Genomic DNA, 18,386 nt, shown 5'->3' with positions numbered 1-18,386 from the left:
CCAGGGACCTCCCGTGAGTGGAGTCCTACGGGGCTGCCCTTCCGTGTCCGGGTCATTTCACTGGCACGGCGTCCTCGGGGCTCATCCGTGGGGGCACCGGGTCAGAGGGTCAGAATCCCTTCCTTTTTGGGGCAGAATCATATTCCACTGTGTGTACAGGCCCCTTTGTTTTCTCCGCCCCCTCCCCCCGCCCCGGGGACACTGGGGCTGTTTCGCCTTTGACCGTTGGGCCTCGTGCTGCCGTGAACGTGGGTGTGCAGGTGTCTGTCTGCGTCCCGCTGTCGCTTCTTCAGGACGCGCCCGGGAGCCTCGTAGCGTCTGAAACATCCACCTGCTGGTCTGCACAACCTCGCTGGGACGCAGGCCGGGCGGGGCCGGGGGCCGCCTGGCGGCTCTTCCCTCCACGGCTGCGTCCCTGATGCCTGCAAGGTGCCCGGCTCCTCGCGGACGAAGGAGGGGTTGACGGGAGGCACCGTTAACGGCCCAGCGGGGACATCTGGGTCCCGCAAGCCCCCGCAGGTGCCCCAGCCCTTGTCACGTCCCCCCTCCCCACCCCGTGCTCACCCCCCTGCGCTCCGGGCGCCACTGGCCTCCGCGCGCCCCTTCTTTCCACACCTGAGCCATCCGTCCGCCTTTGATTAAGTCTCATTTCACCGTGAAAAGAAAAGGCGGTGACGGTTGACTGGGGGGGGGAGGCCATTCATTCCAGAAAGGAAATTGGATGGTAGCGTTTCCATCATCCCCGGCCCGGCCCCGGCTCCCCAGCGCACACACTCGCTTCCCTGCCCGCCCCCCGCCCACCCCCCGCCGTGGGCAGCAAAGGCGGCGTCTGTACCCGCAGGCAAGGCGCCCACACCGGCCTCTCCTGGGTCTCGTTACACAGGCGGCTCTCGACGGATCGATGCAGAGGCCAAATGATGACCAGTTGTGGCCGGCAGTCCTTGAACGTGCTTGCTGTCCTCTCGTTGCTGGTTTCTGCAGGTAGACCCTCCGTGGGTGCCCGGGGGGGGGGCGGTCCCTTCCTGGGGTCAGCGCTGGCCCGGCCAGGGTTCTGGGGACTGGCAGGGAGGCGCTGGGCACCGACTGTGTGCTGTGCCCCGTGTGACCGCCGCGGGGGGGGGGGGGGGGGCGGCAAAGCGGTGGGTACCCTGGGAGCAGTCTTCTCACGGGTTCTCTCCCGACTCCTGAAAGTCAAGTCCAAATGTTGTGGTCATCCCATTGTATGGATGAGGAAACTGAGGCATAGAGCCGAGCTGGCTAGCCGGAGGGGAGAGCTAGTGAAGGGCTGGGGTTCTAACCTGCCTTGCGGCACCCGAACCCCCTCCTGGGCATCCGCTGAGGGAGTAGGTGGGCTCTCACACCCCCGTTTACCAAGCCGGGCATGAAGCGAGCCCTTTGGCTGTGCCCCAGCCAAGCTGGCTGACCGGAGAAGCAGTGGCCGGCTTAGCCCTGAGCAAGGCGCCTGCTCTGTCTCTGCCTCGGCCTCTGTCTCTGTCTCCCTCTCCATGTCTCTCTCTGTCTCTATCTCTCTGTGTCTCCCTCCATCTCTGTCTCTGTCTCCATCTATCTCTCTGTCTCTCTTGTTCGTTCATTCATGCACGGTGCCTCCTCGCGCCCTCTCGCTCTGGCAGAGCTGTTGACACCAGCTTCCTGCACTTGACCCCTTGTTGAGGGCCTGGTCCAGAAGGAGGCCATGAAGGGCCCTGGGGGCTGGGGGCTCCCCGGGCAGCAGAGCCAAAGCCAGGCCAAGGCTCAGGAACCACTGTTTACCACACTCCCCCCAACTCCTTTTCCGTGCATTAGCTCATCTGGTCCTCACCGCCACCTGGGAGACAGGAGGAAGTCCTCTCCCATTTTACAGATCAGGAAACTGAGGCTCAAAGAAGGACAGTGAACTGCCCAAGGCCACACAGTCACACGGCTGTTAGATGAGACCCATGTTGGCCCAGACTGTCCCCAAGCCTGGCAGACAGGGGTGCACTGTGGCCCTCGCTCTCTCCTCTCCACCTGGACTGGTTCTCCTGGTGCCTCAGGACCCACCAGCCTCCTACCAGAGTGTCCCTGTGTCCTCAGGACCCGGGCACAGCCTGAGACCTCACTGACCCCGGAAGCCAGGAGGCACAGCCCGGTTTAACCCACTCACACTCCCTGCTCGAAGCAAAGCTGATGCCTTGCTGTTTACAGATCCCTCCTCGGAGGTGCCCGGGAGGCTCCGGCAGCTCAGCTTATGACCTCACAGTCCGTGGGTTCGAGCCCCACACCGGGCTCTCCACTGACGGTGCGGAGCCTGCTTGGGATTCTCAGTCTCCCTCCCTCTCTGTCCCCTCCCCTGCTCGCACTTTCTCTCTCTTTGAAAATAAAGAAATTAACTTGAAAAAAAAAGGAAAACCTGCCCTCGAGCCCCCAGCCGTCCGGGACACCGGGGGTCTCCCTTCTGTGGGGGGAAGAGAGGCCGCGGCGGCGTGGGGAAGCCGCTGTGTCAGACCTGGCCCCCGGCCCCCAGCCCTGGCTCCAGCGGCTCTGAGCCTTCTCAGTGGCCTCCCTGTCTTTGCCAAATGGCAAATCTGGGGCGGCCGGTGGCCAGGGCGCCCCAGGGGGTTCCCCCACGCCCTGCCCTGCTCAGCCCCCCTCCCCACCCCATCTCTGGACAGTGGGCTCCCCTGAAGCTGAGTTCAAAGGCCACCTCCCTGCTCTGTCCCTTCCCTCCCTGAGGGTCCTCACCTGTCTGGACGGGGTCACCTCCCACCTCTCACCCCTCATCCCCACAGCCTTTCGGGCATCCTTCCTCGGGGCCAGTGGGTCCCACACCCGCGCTCATCAGCTCCCCCTGCAGGGCCTGCCTCCCACCCCAGCACTTTTCATTCAGAAGGTCTGCTGCGGGGCCTGAGAAGTGCATTGGTGACCCGCCCAATCTGCAGGGAATGCAGATGCAGCAGGTCAGGGGCCACACTTGGAGATCACTGCTCTGAGCCTCAGTCTTCTACTCTGTACAATGGGAGTACATGAGATTCAATGAAACAATGCACGCCCCACTAAGAATGAGGCATCCTTAGTGACCCCCCCCCATCTCCCCATAGGATTGTCTTCTGTTTCCCAGGGTCAAGGCTGAGCTTCCCTGACTCCTGAGACCCCGGGGGCCACCTCCCCACAGGGGTCGTGCCCAGCCCCACGAAAGAAGGTGCTGTACTTGGGGCACAGGATTTCACAGGCCACCCCAGCCAGCCCTGGCGCCCCGGCTCCCGAGGCCCGTCCGCCCACTGGCCGGCACAGCCGCCCAGCTGGGGCCCCCTCCCTGCAGCCCCGGGGTGGGCGGCGCGCGGAGCTGTGTGGGCCGCGCGGTCTGATTACCTCTTAGCAGAGACAGAGCTTTGAACTAGCTAAGGAGCTTTTGCAAAACCAGAGGCTTTGTGGTTGGAGAAATGTACTCAGCCAGAGAAGCCCCTTTTCAGCGATACAAATTAGATACAGCAATGCCTTTTATGAAGATACTAATTAAGCCCGAGACCGCGGGCTCCAGGTTTTTTCCATTGTTATATTTGCTTAGGCTTTGTCTCCTGTTCATCACCAGCGGCTTGGCTGGTAAATACCGTCCTGGGCTTGCAGCAGCCTCTGTGGCTGAATAGAGGCCTCTCGCCTTGAGCCGGGGGCTGGGGGTCCAGACCCAGGACAGCTCCGTGACCGTGAGACGGGGGCTGCGGCCAGGGCCGGCTCTTGGGGACCCCCGGGTCTAGGGCACTGGTTTAGTGCAAGCCATTGATACAGACGAGACGCTATTTCCTCCCAGAGGGGAGTCTGGTTCCTGCACCCGGGCTTCCTGGGCTTATCAGCAGGCCCGTCGCCGGCCCACAGGGTAGGAGAGGTTGTTAAAGCCGGTGACAGGGGGAGTGGAGAGGGCTGGACCTCAGACCCAGGCAGGCCCGAGTTGGATTCCTTCTACCACCTCTTACCGGCTCAAGCAGACCACTGTAGACCACTGAGCCTCAGTTTTTCCATCTGTAAAGTGGGATGGCCAAGTGGGTTAAATGAGATAGAGTGTATGAAGTGCATACTGGTGCTCAGTTAATGTGTCCTCATTGAGTGCTTGCTGTGTGCAGAGCCCGTGAGGCTTCAGGTGCAGCCCTGCCCGCAAGGAGCCCCCAGTCTGGGGGACACAGCGCAAGCAGGGCTGGTGTCAAGGGAGGCCTGGGATGTGGCAACAGCCCAGAGCCAGCTTCCTGGGAGAAGCGAGGCTCACACTGGACCAGAAAGCCTTCCCGGGGCGGGAGGAGGCTAGCAGCAGCCTGGAACAGGCTGACCGGGCGCCCCGTCCAGGCGGACCCCCAGGGCAGCCCCCCACTGAGCCGGGTGACTCTGTTTTCCAGTCCTGTCCGCGCATTTCCGAGTGTGTGAGCCATACACGGACCACAAAGGCCGCTATCACTTTGGCTTCCACTGCCCCCGGCTCTCGGACAACAAAACCTTCATGCTCTGCTGTCACCATAACAACACGGTGTTCAAATACTGCTGCAACGAGACAGAGTTTCAGGCGGTGATGCAGGCGAACCTCACGGCCGGTTCCGAGGGCTACATGCACAAGTGAGTACCAGGCTGGGGCCACAGCCCCGCTCCACACCCCCTCCCCTGGGGCGGCGGGGGGCTCACCAGACAGGACAGACCAGGGGGGTCTGGGAGGGGTCTGGGAAAGTCTTCAGGTGACAGGTTTTCTGGCCTGACTTTAGCCTTCTCTTCTGAGAAGTGGGCACATCGCACCTAGGTTCCCTCCTTCTCTCCCTCCCCCAGCTCCCAGCGCTGCTGCAGAAGTTAAATGATTCCAGAATGGGGAAGGCTTTGAGGCGTGGAAGGGGCTTGGGTCTGCCATGCACGTTCCTTCCTTCGTTATTTGTTTGCACAACAAATATTGATTGACAGTTCTGACCCAGAGATGAATCCTACACAGCCCCTTTCCTGAAGGAGATTTAAACACAAGAGACCAAGGCCCTAGCGGAAGGGACAGAGAGTGCAAAGAAAGAGAATTTCACCCAGCAGAAAGGGAGTGGGAATGTGCTAGGCAAAGGCGTGCATTTCTCTTACCGTGAGTGAAAGAAACTAAGCATCTCTCCCCATGTTTGAAAGCCGTGTGCACTCCTTTTACTGTGAGCCAGCTGCTTATGTTCTTTGCCATGTTCCTATTGACTTTTTGAGGCTTTTTTTCTTATTGATATACAGGAACTCTTTATATATGAAGGACACATGGCAAGCTGCAAATATTTTCTCAACGTGTCTTTGAATTTGTGATGCTTTTATCTGATGCTGAATTTTTAGCTGTTATAGAACCAGATTGGATCCATTTCTTTTCTTTTGTGCCTTCTGGGTTTTGTCTCAGACTGAGAAATTCTCTCCTGACTCGGAGATCATAAAAATCGCCTTATGTTTTCTTTTACTTTTTTTGGTTTTAATTTTTTTTTTTTTTACCTTCAAATTTTTGATCCATTAGAATTTATTCGGATGTAAGTTTTGAGGTAGGAATCAAACTTTATCATTTTTTTTCCAAATGGGCAGCCATCTGTCCCAACACCATTCATTGAATTGTCCATCTTTCCCCCACTGATGTAAATGTCAAACTTATATACTAAAATATATAGATTTGAGTATCTAGATTGTGATACATTCTCATGGCTTTCATTGGTGTATCCAGACACTAGTATCTCGGTGTGTTAGTTACTGTGGCTTTTGATATGTTTTCCCCCAGCCCTTTTCATATGAAAAAAAGGAACCTGGGAAGTAGCTTGTATCATCTTCCTCCCCTCCTGCAAGAATCCAGTTAGCATTTTTTCCTGAGATCGTGCTGAATTCATAGGTTAATCCAAAGAGAAAGGGCTTTCTGTGATGCTGAATCCAAGAACAGAGCACAGACACTCTCTGACTTAAGATGATTCAACTTAGTGAAGTTTCAACTTCACTAGGGTGAGAAAGCAGTATTCATTCAGAAGAACTCGTACTTTGAATTTTGATCTTGTCCTGGGCTAGCAAAACACAGTCCACCCTTGCTTGTACGGCTGGGCGGTGGCAGTGAGCTGAAGCTCCCAGTCGGCTAGACAACCATGGGGCTCGACATCGAACACACTTACAAGCATTCTGTGCCTATAGCACCATTCTGTTTTTTCACTTTCCGTACAGTATTCAATAAATTACGTGACATGGTCCACACTTGATTATCACACCAGGCTTTGTGGTAGATGATTGCCTAGCTGCAGGCTAACCGGCGTGTTCTGAGGGCAGTGTTCTGAGTGTTCCATTTGAGGGCAGCTGGGCAAAGCTGTGATGCTTGGTGGGTTGGGTGGGGTAAATGCGGTGTGTCTTAGGATATTTTCGGCTTACAGCTGACTTCTTGGGACATAACCACATCATAAGTTGAGGACGATCTGTATCTTTACAGGTGTTCAAACTTTCTTTCATAGCATTTTGGAATTATTTTCATGGATATCGTACACATATCTTTTGCAATGATTCCTACTTACTTCTTTTTATGCTGGGTCCTTCATTACATCTTCCAACTGACTCTCATTTAGATGACAAAGCCTAACAGTTTCTACATATGAACTGTAGGGGCGCCTGGGTGGCTCAGTCAGTTGAGCGTCCAGCTCTTGATTTCAGCTCATGATCTCACCGTCATGAGATCGAGCCCCATGTTGGGCTCTGCTTTGAGCGCAGAGCCTGCTTCAGATTCTCTCTCTCTCTCTCTCTCTCTCTCTCTCTCTCAATCCCCCTCTGCCCCTCCCCCACCGGTGCTCACTCTCTTGCAAAATAAATAAATAAAAGTATATGAGTTTTACACTCAGCCACCTTACTGAAATTCCATCTTTGTAATACTGTTTCATTTGATTCTCTTGTTTCCAATTATGCTATTTGCAAGCAGCTATCATGTCATCTGCTTTCCTGTTTCTGGGCCTCCCTTCTTTTCCGTACCCACTCACATTGGCTAGCACCTCCAAAACCATCTTTACAGTTACCATTCTTGCCCCTGATATTAATTGGGAGGCTTCTGATATGTTTCCCGAGAAGCCCCAGGCTGGCTGTATTTTCTTCATGGTAAGGAAACGTCCACTTGGAAGGAGGGTTTGTTGAGTGACTGTGGAACCACATTGTGTGTGGGGCTCTGAGCCCCAGTCTCTCTGACCAGTGTTGGGGCTTGAATGCTTTGCCATGTGCTGTGATCGCTCTGGGGAAATCTCTTCCCTTTGGTCAGGCAGGAGATACAGACTCCTTGACTATCGTTCAACTCTCCCTCCTCCCGCCGAGGCCGACTCCCCAGCCCTTCCTTCCTCAAATGCACGGGTGCTTCCCCTGAATATCTTGCCATCTGCTCAGGCCTTAGAATAATTCTGTGTGTGAAGTTGTTCAGCAAGTCCTGTCCATCACAAGGGCTGGCGTCGGGCCTGGAATCTGACCCAAGTCTTTTATAAGACCAAAGACTGGCTCCCCGAGGGAGGCGGGGGGCGGTGCCAGCGCTGGGGTTAGGACCCCCAGAGTGCTGTCGTTGCGCCTAAAGCCAGACAAGAACACAGGCTTGGCAAGGCGAGCAGGCTTCTCCCAGGCTCTGGCGACTGGTGTCTGGGATCCTCGTTTTGAAGCCCACAGGTTTCTATAATCTGCACATTTCCACAGGATCTCACGCAGAATACCCCATCATTTCAGCACCGTGGGGCCTGCTTGCTGCGATGAAGACTTGGGCCATAAAATCGAGCCATTCCCCCGGGGAAGGATGGAACGATTGAAGAGGCTTAGCTTAGTTCTTCTTTAACCTCAGAAAGCATTTACAGAGCGCGCAGCACAGGGCATGTCATGTCACTGAGGGCACCCGCCTGCTGGAGCCTATGGCCTCACAGGGAGGGCGAGGCATGGAGAGGGAGTGTAACTTGCCTGGATTCAGGAGCCAAGCCGGGTCTGGAGGGAGTCCTCTTTGATTTCCTCCGCCCAGCTTCCCTCCCCACCCCCAGCTCCCTTCGCACAGATGTGGACAGAGGCCTGAGGGGGCCCGTGCCTGGCCCGGAATAGCTCGGCCCCACTCCTCACCCAGGCTGGACCGCCTAAGTCATCCTTGAGCTTCAGGGAAGGAGGCCTGGTGCTGGATTTCCCTGCTTCCAGAAGTTGCTAAGAAAGTGGGAGCCATGTGGTCCAGAGGAATGAGCATTTCCAGGCAGGGGGGAGTGTGAAATGCAAAGGGAGCCGTGGGGAGGGGCAGTGGGGGCTGGGCGGGTGGAGGGTGCGGATGGAGGGGGACTGTGGGCTTTCTTCTGAGGGCTTTAAGCTGGGTCTGTGCTCATGGACGGTGCTTGGGACAAAGACAGAGGACAGCACAGAAGCCACGACGGGGGCCCGGGCAAGCCCGGGGCCCTGCTGCTGACAGAGGCCAGCATCATCCACAGACCATTAATCCAGAGCTCAGCTCAGAGGCGCTGGAGGCCCCCATGCAGTCGCCCAGGTCTGGGACTGGAGCCTGAGGAGCTAGACCAGGGCCTTGCGTCCAGGGGGACCCTGCGGCAGAGTGGGGACGGACGTGAAGGGGAGCCGGCTGGTGGCCGCCTCTGGGACTGTCCTGCCCTCTGGGGCCCTGACCCCTTCGGGCAAGGCGCCTGCGCTGTTTCTTTCAAGTGGCTGCCTTCACAGCTACTCTGAGAGGAAGAGGGAAGGGCTGGGCCCAGGCTGGTGAGGTTGCCGCGTCCAGCCACAGTCAAGGCCAGAGGGACGCTGGGGCCCTTGTTATGGTCACCGGTCCCTGGAAGGCCAGGACTCGTCTGATGCTGGGGACACGCCAGATCTCAGCCAGGAGGCTGCCCGTTCCAACACCCAGGCTGTGAGCACCCGCTGGCAGCCCGTCGGGAAGGACCGGGGCGGCCACGACCCCCCGCGGGGCTTTGTGAAGCCGTGCGGGGTCCGTTAGCCGCCACGGCTGCCTGGCACTCGCCCACCCCACCCGCCCACCCGGCCAGTGAATCAGCCGGGAGCCAGGGCTGCTGACAGGGAAGAGGAGAGCGGTGCTGATGACTTATTTATTTGTGTTGTTTGGAGGAACAGACTGGTTTGTTTGGGCTCTGGCTGCCTGGCAGAAAGGCAGGCGGGGCGAGGGAAGCAGCCCCGCCGAGCCCACGGCCACGGCAAGGTGCCACTTCCTGCCCTTGGTGTTCAGGAGACGTGGACTGCGCGCCTTTCCGGGCCAGGCGGCTCAGGCTTTTGGGGCCCTGAGCCTGCTGGGGGCGGCATCTGCCCGGGGCCCGGGGCCGGGTGGGCGCTCGGGGTCGGCGGCCAGCCCTCCCTGGGGACAGCGGTGGCCTGCGGCGGAGTCTCGTGCAGGGAGTGGGTGTTCCTTCACCAGGCATGTGGGCTGCAGGGGGTGGGGGTGGGGAGGCAGAGGGGTCCTCGAAGGCCTCCGCGGATGGAGTGGAGGGATTCTCGCTCCCCACTTGGCCACACGTGAAACCATCCCACCCCCCACCCCCCCAGAAGCTTTCCTTTCCCCGGTGCCTGCGGACCTGGGGTCCCCGGGGCCCTGGGCCCTGTCCTGCAGGCCACATGTCACCGTCCTGATGCTTCCAGGCACTGAATGCAGAGCCCCTGAGCGCTGACAGAAGCTTCCAGACCTTCTTGTCCGTTGTTTGACCCCATCAAGCCCTATTCGGCCTAAAGCCAGTGTGTAGGCAGGAGAGGTTCTAGAATCATCTGAATTCACTCTGCTGAGCCCAGGGAAGGAAACGGAAGTGATATGAGGGGCCTCACACTCGCTCCTTTGATCCACGTGGAGGTGTTATCTGTGAAGGTCCCACTGCCCCCCCCCCCCCACATGCCAGGGCTGAGGCTCAGAGAGGGTGACGCTCTCCTGGAGTCACACAGCACACGGGGGACAGCAGGGACAGCACACGGTGTGGGACAGGCACACCTGTCATCCAGGCTCAGTTGTGCTGAGGCGATGAGCATCCGGGAGTCCCCACGGCTCGAGAATCTAAGGCCGATCTGGGGCTCACATCCCACGGCCTTCTGGGACATCTGTGGCTCTGTGCGCGGAGCGTTCTGTAACCCAGGCCGACGACACACATTCCATCTGGGTCAGGATGTCCCCGCGACTGAGGGGAAAGATGCCAGCCACACGGTGAGGTGGCCCTGAGGCTTCCGATCCGAAGCAGTCGTGACACTTGGGCTCACGCTTTCGGCCAGAGTGTGTCATTTGGCCGAGCCTGTCGGCAGCAGGATGGGAAGGACAGTGAGCATGTTGATAAGCGTGGACTCGGCTTCACTGGCCCAGGGCCCGTGCTCCTCCACTGCGCGGGACAGCCTCAGCCCTGCTGTGTGACCTCAGGCCTGTGGCTTGGCCTCTCTGGGCCTAGATCTATTGAGCATTCCTGTGTGCCCAGCACTTGCTGGGTCCTTTCCCCTCTAGGCCCTGGGTGAGGCCTCATAAACACCACCACCTCCACTTTCCAGATGAGAAAAGTAAAGCTGTTTCCCGAGGTCAGAGAGGGAGAAAGGGGCCGAGCTGGGCTTTGAATCCATGAGCTCCAGAAGGTAGTCACCAGGGCTACCAGCTTGTCACACGGACCCACAAGCCACCTGGTGAGTGGGCTCAGGGCTCAGGTGGCCTAGGCGAGGTCGGCCACGGGCCCTTCGGCCATGTCCCAGCCAGCACCAGCCTGGCCGGAAGCCCTGCCGCCGGAGTACCTTTCTGCCCCGCTGGCCTGGGCAGCTCGCCTCCCCGTCCTCAGCGGGGGCGTCCTTCTGGCCACAGCCGCCCCTCCTGTGGACGTAGCCGCCCCGTAACCAGTAGGTGTCAGTGACTTTCCTCCGGGTTTTCGTCTATCGCTCGGGGAAACACTGAAAGAATTCGAGTCCGTGAATCTCCCAGAATGCACTGAAAATCTGCTCTCTGTGGCTTCGGCTGGCTTCACATCTTGCCCCATAAAACAGCCTCTGTTTTATCTTCTGCCCTTTACAGAGCATATGTGTACACACGACAAAGGGCCCTGCATCTGGGTGGAATTAATTTCCAAATCACATTTTTTAAATTAAATTAAAAAACAAAACAAAACAACCCAGAATGTTTCTTACCGACCAGCCATGAGGAAAGCAGGCAAAGAAGGGCAAGAGCTGTGCGGGGGTGCTGTCCGTGGCGCGGGGGTGCTGTCCGTGGCCCGGTTGAGAAGCACAGGGCACCCTGTGGTGTGTTGTGATCGCCAGCTTTACTATTAACTGTTAGTGACTGTGCGGTGAGAAGGTGAGATCTAGTGAGGAAGCTAGTTATGTATCAAGGTCACTGTTGTCACCAGCTCGCCATGGCATTCGATGTGTGTCAGAGCTGTGACCAACAATCCCACAAAACAGCCAAGACAACACAGTGTGTTCAGGGAAACCCAGTGACCTTGGGAGCCCAAGGGAGGGTTGGGTCTAATGGGACATCCAGGAAGGCTTCCTGGAGGAGGAGATAGCTGAGCTGAGACATGGGTGCACAGGAAGGTAGGGAATGAGTTCCAGACACAGACAAAGGCCTCGAGGTGACTTGTCTGCCCTGAGAACCGGGGAGCACCCTTCCCGGACAGCATGGTGCCGTGGTTAGGAATCCGTGCCCTGGGGCTGGACTTCTGGGTTCAAATCCAGGCTCTGCACTTAATGGCCATGAGATCTTAGATGAGTCTCTTCACTCCTCCGAGCCTCAGTTTCCCATCCGTAAAACGGGGATGGCGGTGACAGCGGTGAGGCCTCCTGTGTTAGCGCTGAGCGCTGAATGGGCTACGGCGCAGAGCGCGCAGAGCCGGGGGCCGGGCTGCTGCTTCCGTGCCTGTTATTATTTCGCAGCCCTGCTGGCTCAGGCCCAGCTGCGGGCCAGCCACCACCCCCCGCTGGCATCCTGGTCTCCTCCGCAGGGGTAGCATCTGTAAGCAGCTGGCCCTGCCTCCCCCTGCCGCTCCCCTCCTTCGCCCCGAGGCTGCTGCCATGGGAACCACCAAGGAAAAACCCGATGCTTGGAGCGATCTGCTGGGGCTCTGGGGAGGCTGCAGCCAGCCCTCCTCCTCCGTCCACACGGATGTGCACCCCGGGCCTCCTGCCTCAGCCAGCCAGCCGGGGCTGCCAGCCTCTGCTCCCGCACAGAGATTCCACGTCCAGATGTACCCAGGCGAGGCTGGCTTCCCCTTGAAGTGAGGCAGCTTGGGGCCTGGCTGTCAGTCATTCACACCCTAGCATGAACAAGCCTCTGAGACTGCTGAAGCCCCATGGAGGTGGTGACTGGAGGGGGCGGGGGCTACACACGGGGAAGGAGGGTGGCCGAGATACAGACTTGCATGTCCCCCTGCACCAAGCAAATGCCAAGCCCTGAGCACTTACTTGCCTGCTCCAAGCTGAGTGCTCCGATACTCAGAGAGCTCCCACCTGAGGGGCCTCGAAGCGCCCAAGCCAAGTCTTCAGGGGGAAAAACTGGCCAAGCAAAGGGGACGGAAGGCCTTCCAAGCAAAGAGCGCATGTGAGCAAAAGTGAGCGGCCCTGGCCCCAGGGGGCAGACGGCAACGGCCTCCGTCTCGCTGCTGAGGCCGCGGCTGGGTGGGGTGAACAGAGACGTCTCTTCCAGGGCCCAGAGACACACAGGGGTCCTCCCAGGCCACACAGCAAAGCTGGGCCGAGGGGGAGCCTGACGGCAGAGCCCGATGTCCTGGCTCCAGACCTGTGCTCTCCGGCCACAGGCAGGGTCTAGAGGGACCTGCACGTGAGGACCAGGACACCCGGGGGCCCTGCCTGGGCCGGGGCTGGGGGAGGGGGCGGCGAGGCGGGACAGTGGCTCTGCTTCTCTTCAGCGCGCCTCCTCTCTGCCCCCGCCCGCGCTCACCCACCTGAACAGATGCGCGCAGCAGGGAGCAGACGGAGGCGCGGCGGAGTGAGTAACAAATCAGTCCTGTTAAACAGCCGCTGTCCCTGGAGAGCACTGTTGGGAGCACAGCAGCCCCAGCCCCGGAAACAGCCCTCCCTGGGCACCCAGGGGACACTCAGAGCCTGGCCTGGGGGTGGGGGTGGGGGACAGATAGACCCAGACAGCTCGGTCCCAGGTGGTGGGGGCTGGGTTTGACGGGCACTCAGGATTATGGGTCAGAGGAGGGGTGCGACCCAGCCATGTAGGAGGGGCAGCACATCTGGAAGGCTTCCTGGGGGAAGCAGTGTCCAGGAGGGCAAGTGGGAGCCAGACAGGGAAAGAAGGAAGGAGGCAGGAAAATGGAAAAGGCTGCTTAGGGGGAAGGCACGGCTTGTGCAAAGGCCCTGTGTCCCAGTGAGCAGGGCACGCTCTCAGTGAAGGGGCAGGGTGGCGGGGAGCCGGGCTTCAGCTGTGAGCGCTAGCAGCCTAAAACTCGCCCTCACTTCTGCTCCTGGACGGTGGGCCAGCCCTCAGCGGGGGAAATACTGGGCGAACGAGCAAGGGAAACCCTGAGAGCCCCAACCGCACACAGTGTGCGGTGCAGGGGGGAGGGGGAGAGGGCGGTGGAGGCGGAAGTGCTGTGTGGGAGGCGGGGAGGGAGGCTGAGCCCACGTCTGCTTCCTGGACTCCTGAGGAACGGAAAGGGGGAGCAGTCTGAAGGTGGGGGGTTGCCGGGGGAGGGGTGCCCCTGCTGCGTTCCCCACAGCACATGGGGGTGCGAGGCGGCCCGGTGTGGATGCCGAGGGCCAGGGGTTTGCGGCTCAGGAAGTTAGGTCGGCTTGTCCTGCATTCGCCCCGTGTCCAGGGAGGTAGGGAGGAGTGGAGGAGGCAGTAAGGGAGGCAGGAGAGCATCCCAGGAGGTGGGAACAGCATACACAAAGGTCCTGGGGCAGGCAAGCAGGGGGCACCCCCAGGAGACGGCTAGCTGGGGGGGGGACAGGGCACAGAGGAGTGGGATCCGAGGATCCAGGAGGAGGCGAACAGGCAGGTGGAGGGGAGTAAGTGGAGGGGGGGCGTGAGGAGGGGAGCCAGGACCCCCCGCTCCCCGGGGAGGGGCTTGTGACCCCTCGTCTCTGGGACCCCGAGGGAGCCCCGTGGCCTAACTGCCGATGGGGGCCGCCGCCGCCCTTGCGCTCAGTGCCTGTCTCTGTTCCCCCCCAGCAATTACACCGCCTTGCTGGGCGTGTGGATCTACGGCTTCTTCGTGCTCATGCTGCTGGCCTTGGACCTCTTGTATTACTCGGCAATGAACTACGACGTTTGCAAGGTTTACCTGGCGCGGTGGGGCCTCCACGGACGATGGATGACACAGGACCCCCGGCGGTGGGGCGACCCCGCCCGGCCCCCGCGGCCAGGGCAGCCCGCCCCGCAGCCCCAGCCTCCCCCGGGGCCGCTGCCGCAAGCCCCCCAGGCCGTGCGCACGCTGCAGGGAGAGGCTCACAGCCCGCCGCTGATGACCTTCCAGAGTTCTTCCGCCTGGTGAGTGGTCGCGATCGAGGCCCCGCGGCCGCCACGGATGGCTTGTCTTTGACAAGCCTGCGAGATGCCGGGTCACGGCTGCCGGCCGGGGTTGGCGCGCCGATTGCCTGGTCATTTGCTTATCTTGTGTGCCAAGGAGGATTTCAAGGTGCCCGCGCTGACAGGCGCCCCGGGAAGAAGGTCAGAGCGAGAGGTGGAAACGGAGCTTGGGAGCCGGGCTTGCAAGTGTGTTGCACTTGGAGCCTGGTGTGGGAGGGGTCGCCACTGAGCCTTTCATGGAGTTGTGAGTTTCCTGGCAGCCGAGGCGAAAGGGGAAAATGGATGGCTTGCCAAGTTCCCACGGTCTAGGCAAAAGAAGCAAACGGGTTTCTGGAGGTTGGGGGATAAGCGTTTTCGGCATGAAGTTAGAAAGTAAGCATATTCCAGGTCGGTTCCTCAGGCTCGCGTGCGCTGAGCGTCAGGAGGACGCTTAGAGGTTTTACAGGCAGGCTGCTCTGCGGGGGCTCCGGGGAAGGAAGGGGGGCGGCCCCAGCAGAGCCCAGGCTCTCTGCCCAAGGGGTATGTTCTCTTCTGTGCTCTCATTTCTGCCCAGTCCCAGGCCAGTGGGGGGAGGGGAGGGAATGACCGACCCTTCTTGGGTGTGCGGATCTGGAAGGAGTGAGGGGGGCTGTACATATATATATATATTTTTTTAAATGTTTTTTATTTTTATTTTTAGGAGAGAGAGAGAGAGACAGCGTGAGCAGGGGAGGGTCAGAGAGAGAGGGAGTCACAGACTGAAACAGGCTCCAGGCTCCTAGCTGGCAGTCAGCACAGAGCCCGACGCGGGGCTCGAACCCACTATCTGTGAGATCATGACCTAAGCGAAAGTCGGACGCTTAACCGACTAAGCCACCCAGGCGCCCCTGTACATATATATTTTTAAACTCTATTTGTTTTGAGAGAGATGGAGACAGTGCGAGCAAGGGAGGGGCAGAGAGAGAGAGGGAGAGAGAGAATCCCAAGGAGGCTCCTTGCCACCGGCACAGAGCCCGACGCGGGGCTTGAACTCACGAACCGTGAGATGGTGACCCGAGCCAAAACCAAGAGCGGGACGCTTCACCGACTGAGCCCCCCGGGCGCCCCACGGGCTGTACATTTCAGAGCCCCAGTCAAGGGGCTGGAGGTGGGGTTCAGATGCCCTGTGGGGGCTGGGCTACAGCCGTGGTCACGTGGGACGGGGGGGCCACATTATCCCGGGACACCCCAATACGGAGCCCCGCCTGGGAGGTCCATCCCAGAGCCACATGCCAGCAGGCGCAGAGATTTTCAGCACAGGGATTGCTGTCAGGTGTCCGAGTCATGTGGGAAACTCGACGTGGCTTTGAGTCCCGGCTCCGCGTTCAGGCAGGTTAGCTTCCAGTCCTCAAGAATCCCCGGCCTGGCCCCTCTGAGGGCTGAGTTAAAAGTCTGGCACATAGTAGGTGCCCAGTTAACCACTGGTGTTTCCTTGCTGGAGACGCACCCAAGCTAGTTGGCGATCATTAAATAGCCAGCAGGTAGTGACCTTTTCCGTAATGAACGACTTAAATAATTAATAAGATGCACTTACAGCGGCTTATTGATTGAATAATTGCCCCATCTATCGTGCGGAAGACAAAAACACAGCCCTGTTCAGCTCAGCTCGGCGCATCCTGACCGAGCCGGTCCTCGGGGCCCCTCCCCCGTGCCGGGCTCCTGGTGACACTGAGGTGACGTGGAGAACCCCGGGAACGGGGCGGGAAGGTACAAGCCCACACAAAGCCACAGGCCCCGAAGCAGACCTGGCCCTGATGGGGGGGAGGGCTTTCTGGAATGTGGGTTCCTTGCGGCAGACGTACCTGGGGTGTTTGTCAACATAAATTCCTGGGATCCTACAAATCAGGGAACTCCAGAGGGGGTGCCTGAGGTGCCTCAGCTTGAGAACCACCGGAAAATGTCATTTGTACACGTGGCCATGGGTTTTCGAGGGCTGGGACTCTTCCATTTAAGCGATGGTTTTCTCCCTCTCTCTGTGTCTCTCTGTGTCTCTCTGTCTCTCTGTCTCTCCCTCTCTCTGACTCTGTCTCTCTCTGTCTCTCTCCCTCCCATTTGGAAAGCCTCACGCCTCTCTGAGCAGCAGGCCTGCCGAGCCCGTCGGGACTGGGCATGAAGTGCAAACAGGAGACGGGGTCCGGGGTCTCTGGGCCGCGCTACGTGGGGACGTGTTGTTTAGCTCAGAGGCTGTCCGTGCCCCCGCCCCCGCCCCGGTCCCCATACCGTGGACTCAGGACCGTACGAGCCGACAGAACACAGGTCGTCAGATGCCGGCGAGCATGTGACGTGGGATGAAGGGCTCACCGGGTGACTTTCTGCTCCGGGCCCGACCTCGGGCGAGGGGCTTCCTGCTCGGGCTTCCGCCGCACCCGCCACGGGGAGGGGGGTGGGCTTGGCGACGGATGGCCGCCGGGCCCCGGCACTGTGTTTGCAGGGTGCCTAGTTCTTGCTCCGACGCCACGGGCAGAGAGGTGACGGAGCTTCCCCAAAGTCACGGGCTGGTGACGGAGCGAGGATGGGGCGCTGTCCCCTGTGCTCGCGGAAGTCTCTGCGCAGCAGGAAGGACACGGGCTGCGTACCCACCTTCCTTCCCGCCACTCAGAGGGGCTAAAGTTTCCCCATCAGCCCCGGCCCCTTCCTGGGCAGAAGATGTGACACTGGGCAGAACCGGGGAAGGGCACGGCCGGGGCAGGGCTGCGCAGGCGCCCTGGGCGGAGAGCCACCAGGCCGTCATCGGGTGTCCGGGGGGTGTGGCTGGGGCGGGAAGGGGGAGGGCTGCACTCAGTGCTTCTCCCAGAGCACGAGCTAGAGGCTGCCCTTTCCTTCCCACACGGTCAGCTTGTCCCTACAAGCGGCCAGCCTGTCCCCGTTGGGCACAGACCCCACGCGCTGTCCCCTGCTCTCTCAGCACCGTTAGCGGGTCCGGGGCTGGAGCTGACGGCCCGGGTTCAAGACCCACCTGCACCACCCGTGCCTCAGTTTCCCCATGAAAGTACCAGGGCAGGGGGGGCTTAACCGTCTCGAGATTCAGTGGGAGGATCCTTCAGAGGCGCTTGGCCCCTGAGGGCTGTGGATTCTCAGGGTCACCTCACAGGTGGATGAGCAGGCGTGGTAGGGGTCCCGCCCTGCAGGGCGGACGGGGAGGCAGAACCCCACCCATGCCCGTCTGCCCTGGGGGTGAGGATCGTGTGCCCCATTCTCACATGGGGACATGGGGGTGCTCAGAGGGACTCACTGGCTTGCCCGGGTCACCCAGCAGAGGGGAGACTGAGGCAGGGCCCGCCCCAGGCCACCTATAAGCTGCCACTGGAGAAACAACCCTGGAGGCCCCATGGAGGAGGCGCATCTCTCCCCCCAACCCCCGTGGCCCCAGACACACCCTCCATGGGCTCCATCGCCAGAAGTGCCATTTCCCGGTCGCCGGCCCGTGGCCAGATTGCTTCTGCAGCAGGATGTCCTCGGTCCCCACGGCCCCGGCCATGGCCCAGCCTGCGTGGGGCGGGGTGCCGTCAGCTGGCCTCTGCTCACCGAGCTGGCTTTCCGTTCTTCCCAGACCAGGAGGCTCTCCGCTAAGACCCCGCGAGCTCAGGCCCCTCAGAGCGGTGACAGCGCCCTTCCGTGTCACTTAGTGCTGTGTCCCCCGCACACGCGCCTGCTCTCCCGGTCCCCGTGTCCCCTTGTCCAGATGCTCCCCAGACATCAGGACCCTTCCCCTCCCTCCCCTCCTCTCCCTTCTTTCTTCCCTCCCCCCGTCTCCTTCCCCTGTCTCCCTCCCCCCTGTCTCCCTCCCCCGTCTCCCTCCCCCCTGACTCCCTCCCCATCTCCCTCCCCCATCTCCCTCCCCCCTGACTCCCTCCCCCCTGACTCCCTCCCCATCTCCCTCCCCCGTCTCCCTCCCCCCTGACTCCCTCCCCCCTGACTCCCTCCC

General features: G+C 60.1%; 1 protein-coding gene across 1 annotated transcript in view; it reads left to right on the top strand.

Moving 5' to 3' along the window:
- Window positions 1-914: 914 nt before the first annotated feature.
- Window positions 915-18,386, top strand: part of SHISAL1 (shisa like 1) — a 20,117-nt gene continuing 2,645 nt past the window's right edge. Inside the window, exons 1-3 of the mRNA XM_039235571.1 lie at window positions 915-981; window positions 4,362-4,575; window positions 14,087-14,404. Coding sequence (XP_039091502.1) covers window positions 915-981; window positions 4,362-4,575; window positions 14,087-14,404 — 599 coding nt within the window. The remainder of the gene's footprint in view (window positions 982-4,361; window positions 4,576-14,086; window positions 14,405-18,386) is intronic.

The sequence above is a fragment of the Hyaena hyaena genome, unplaced genomic scaffold, assembly GCF_003009895.1.
Source record: "Hyaena hyaena isolate Hyena2069 unplaced genomic scaffold, ASM300989v1 scaffold_4, whole genome shotgun sequence".
Lineage (NCBI taxonomy): Eukaryota > Metazoa > Chordata > Mammalia > Carnivora > Hyaenidae > Hyaena > Hyaena hyaena.
Note: the sequence above shows the minus strand (reverse complement) of the source record. Positions and strands in the feature narration are given on the sequence as shown.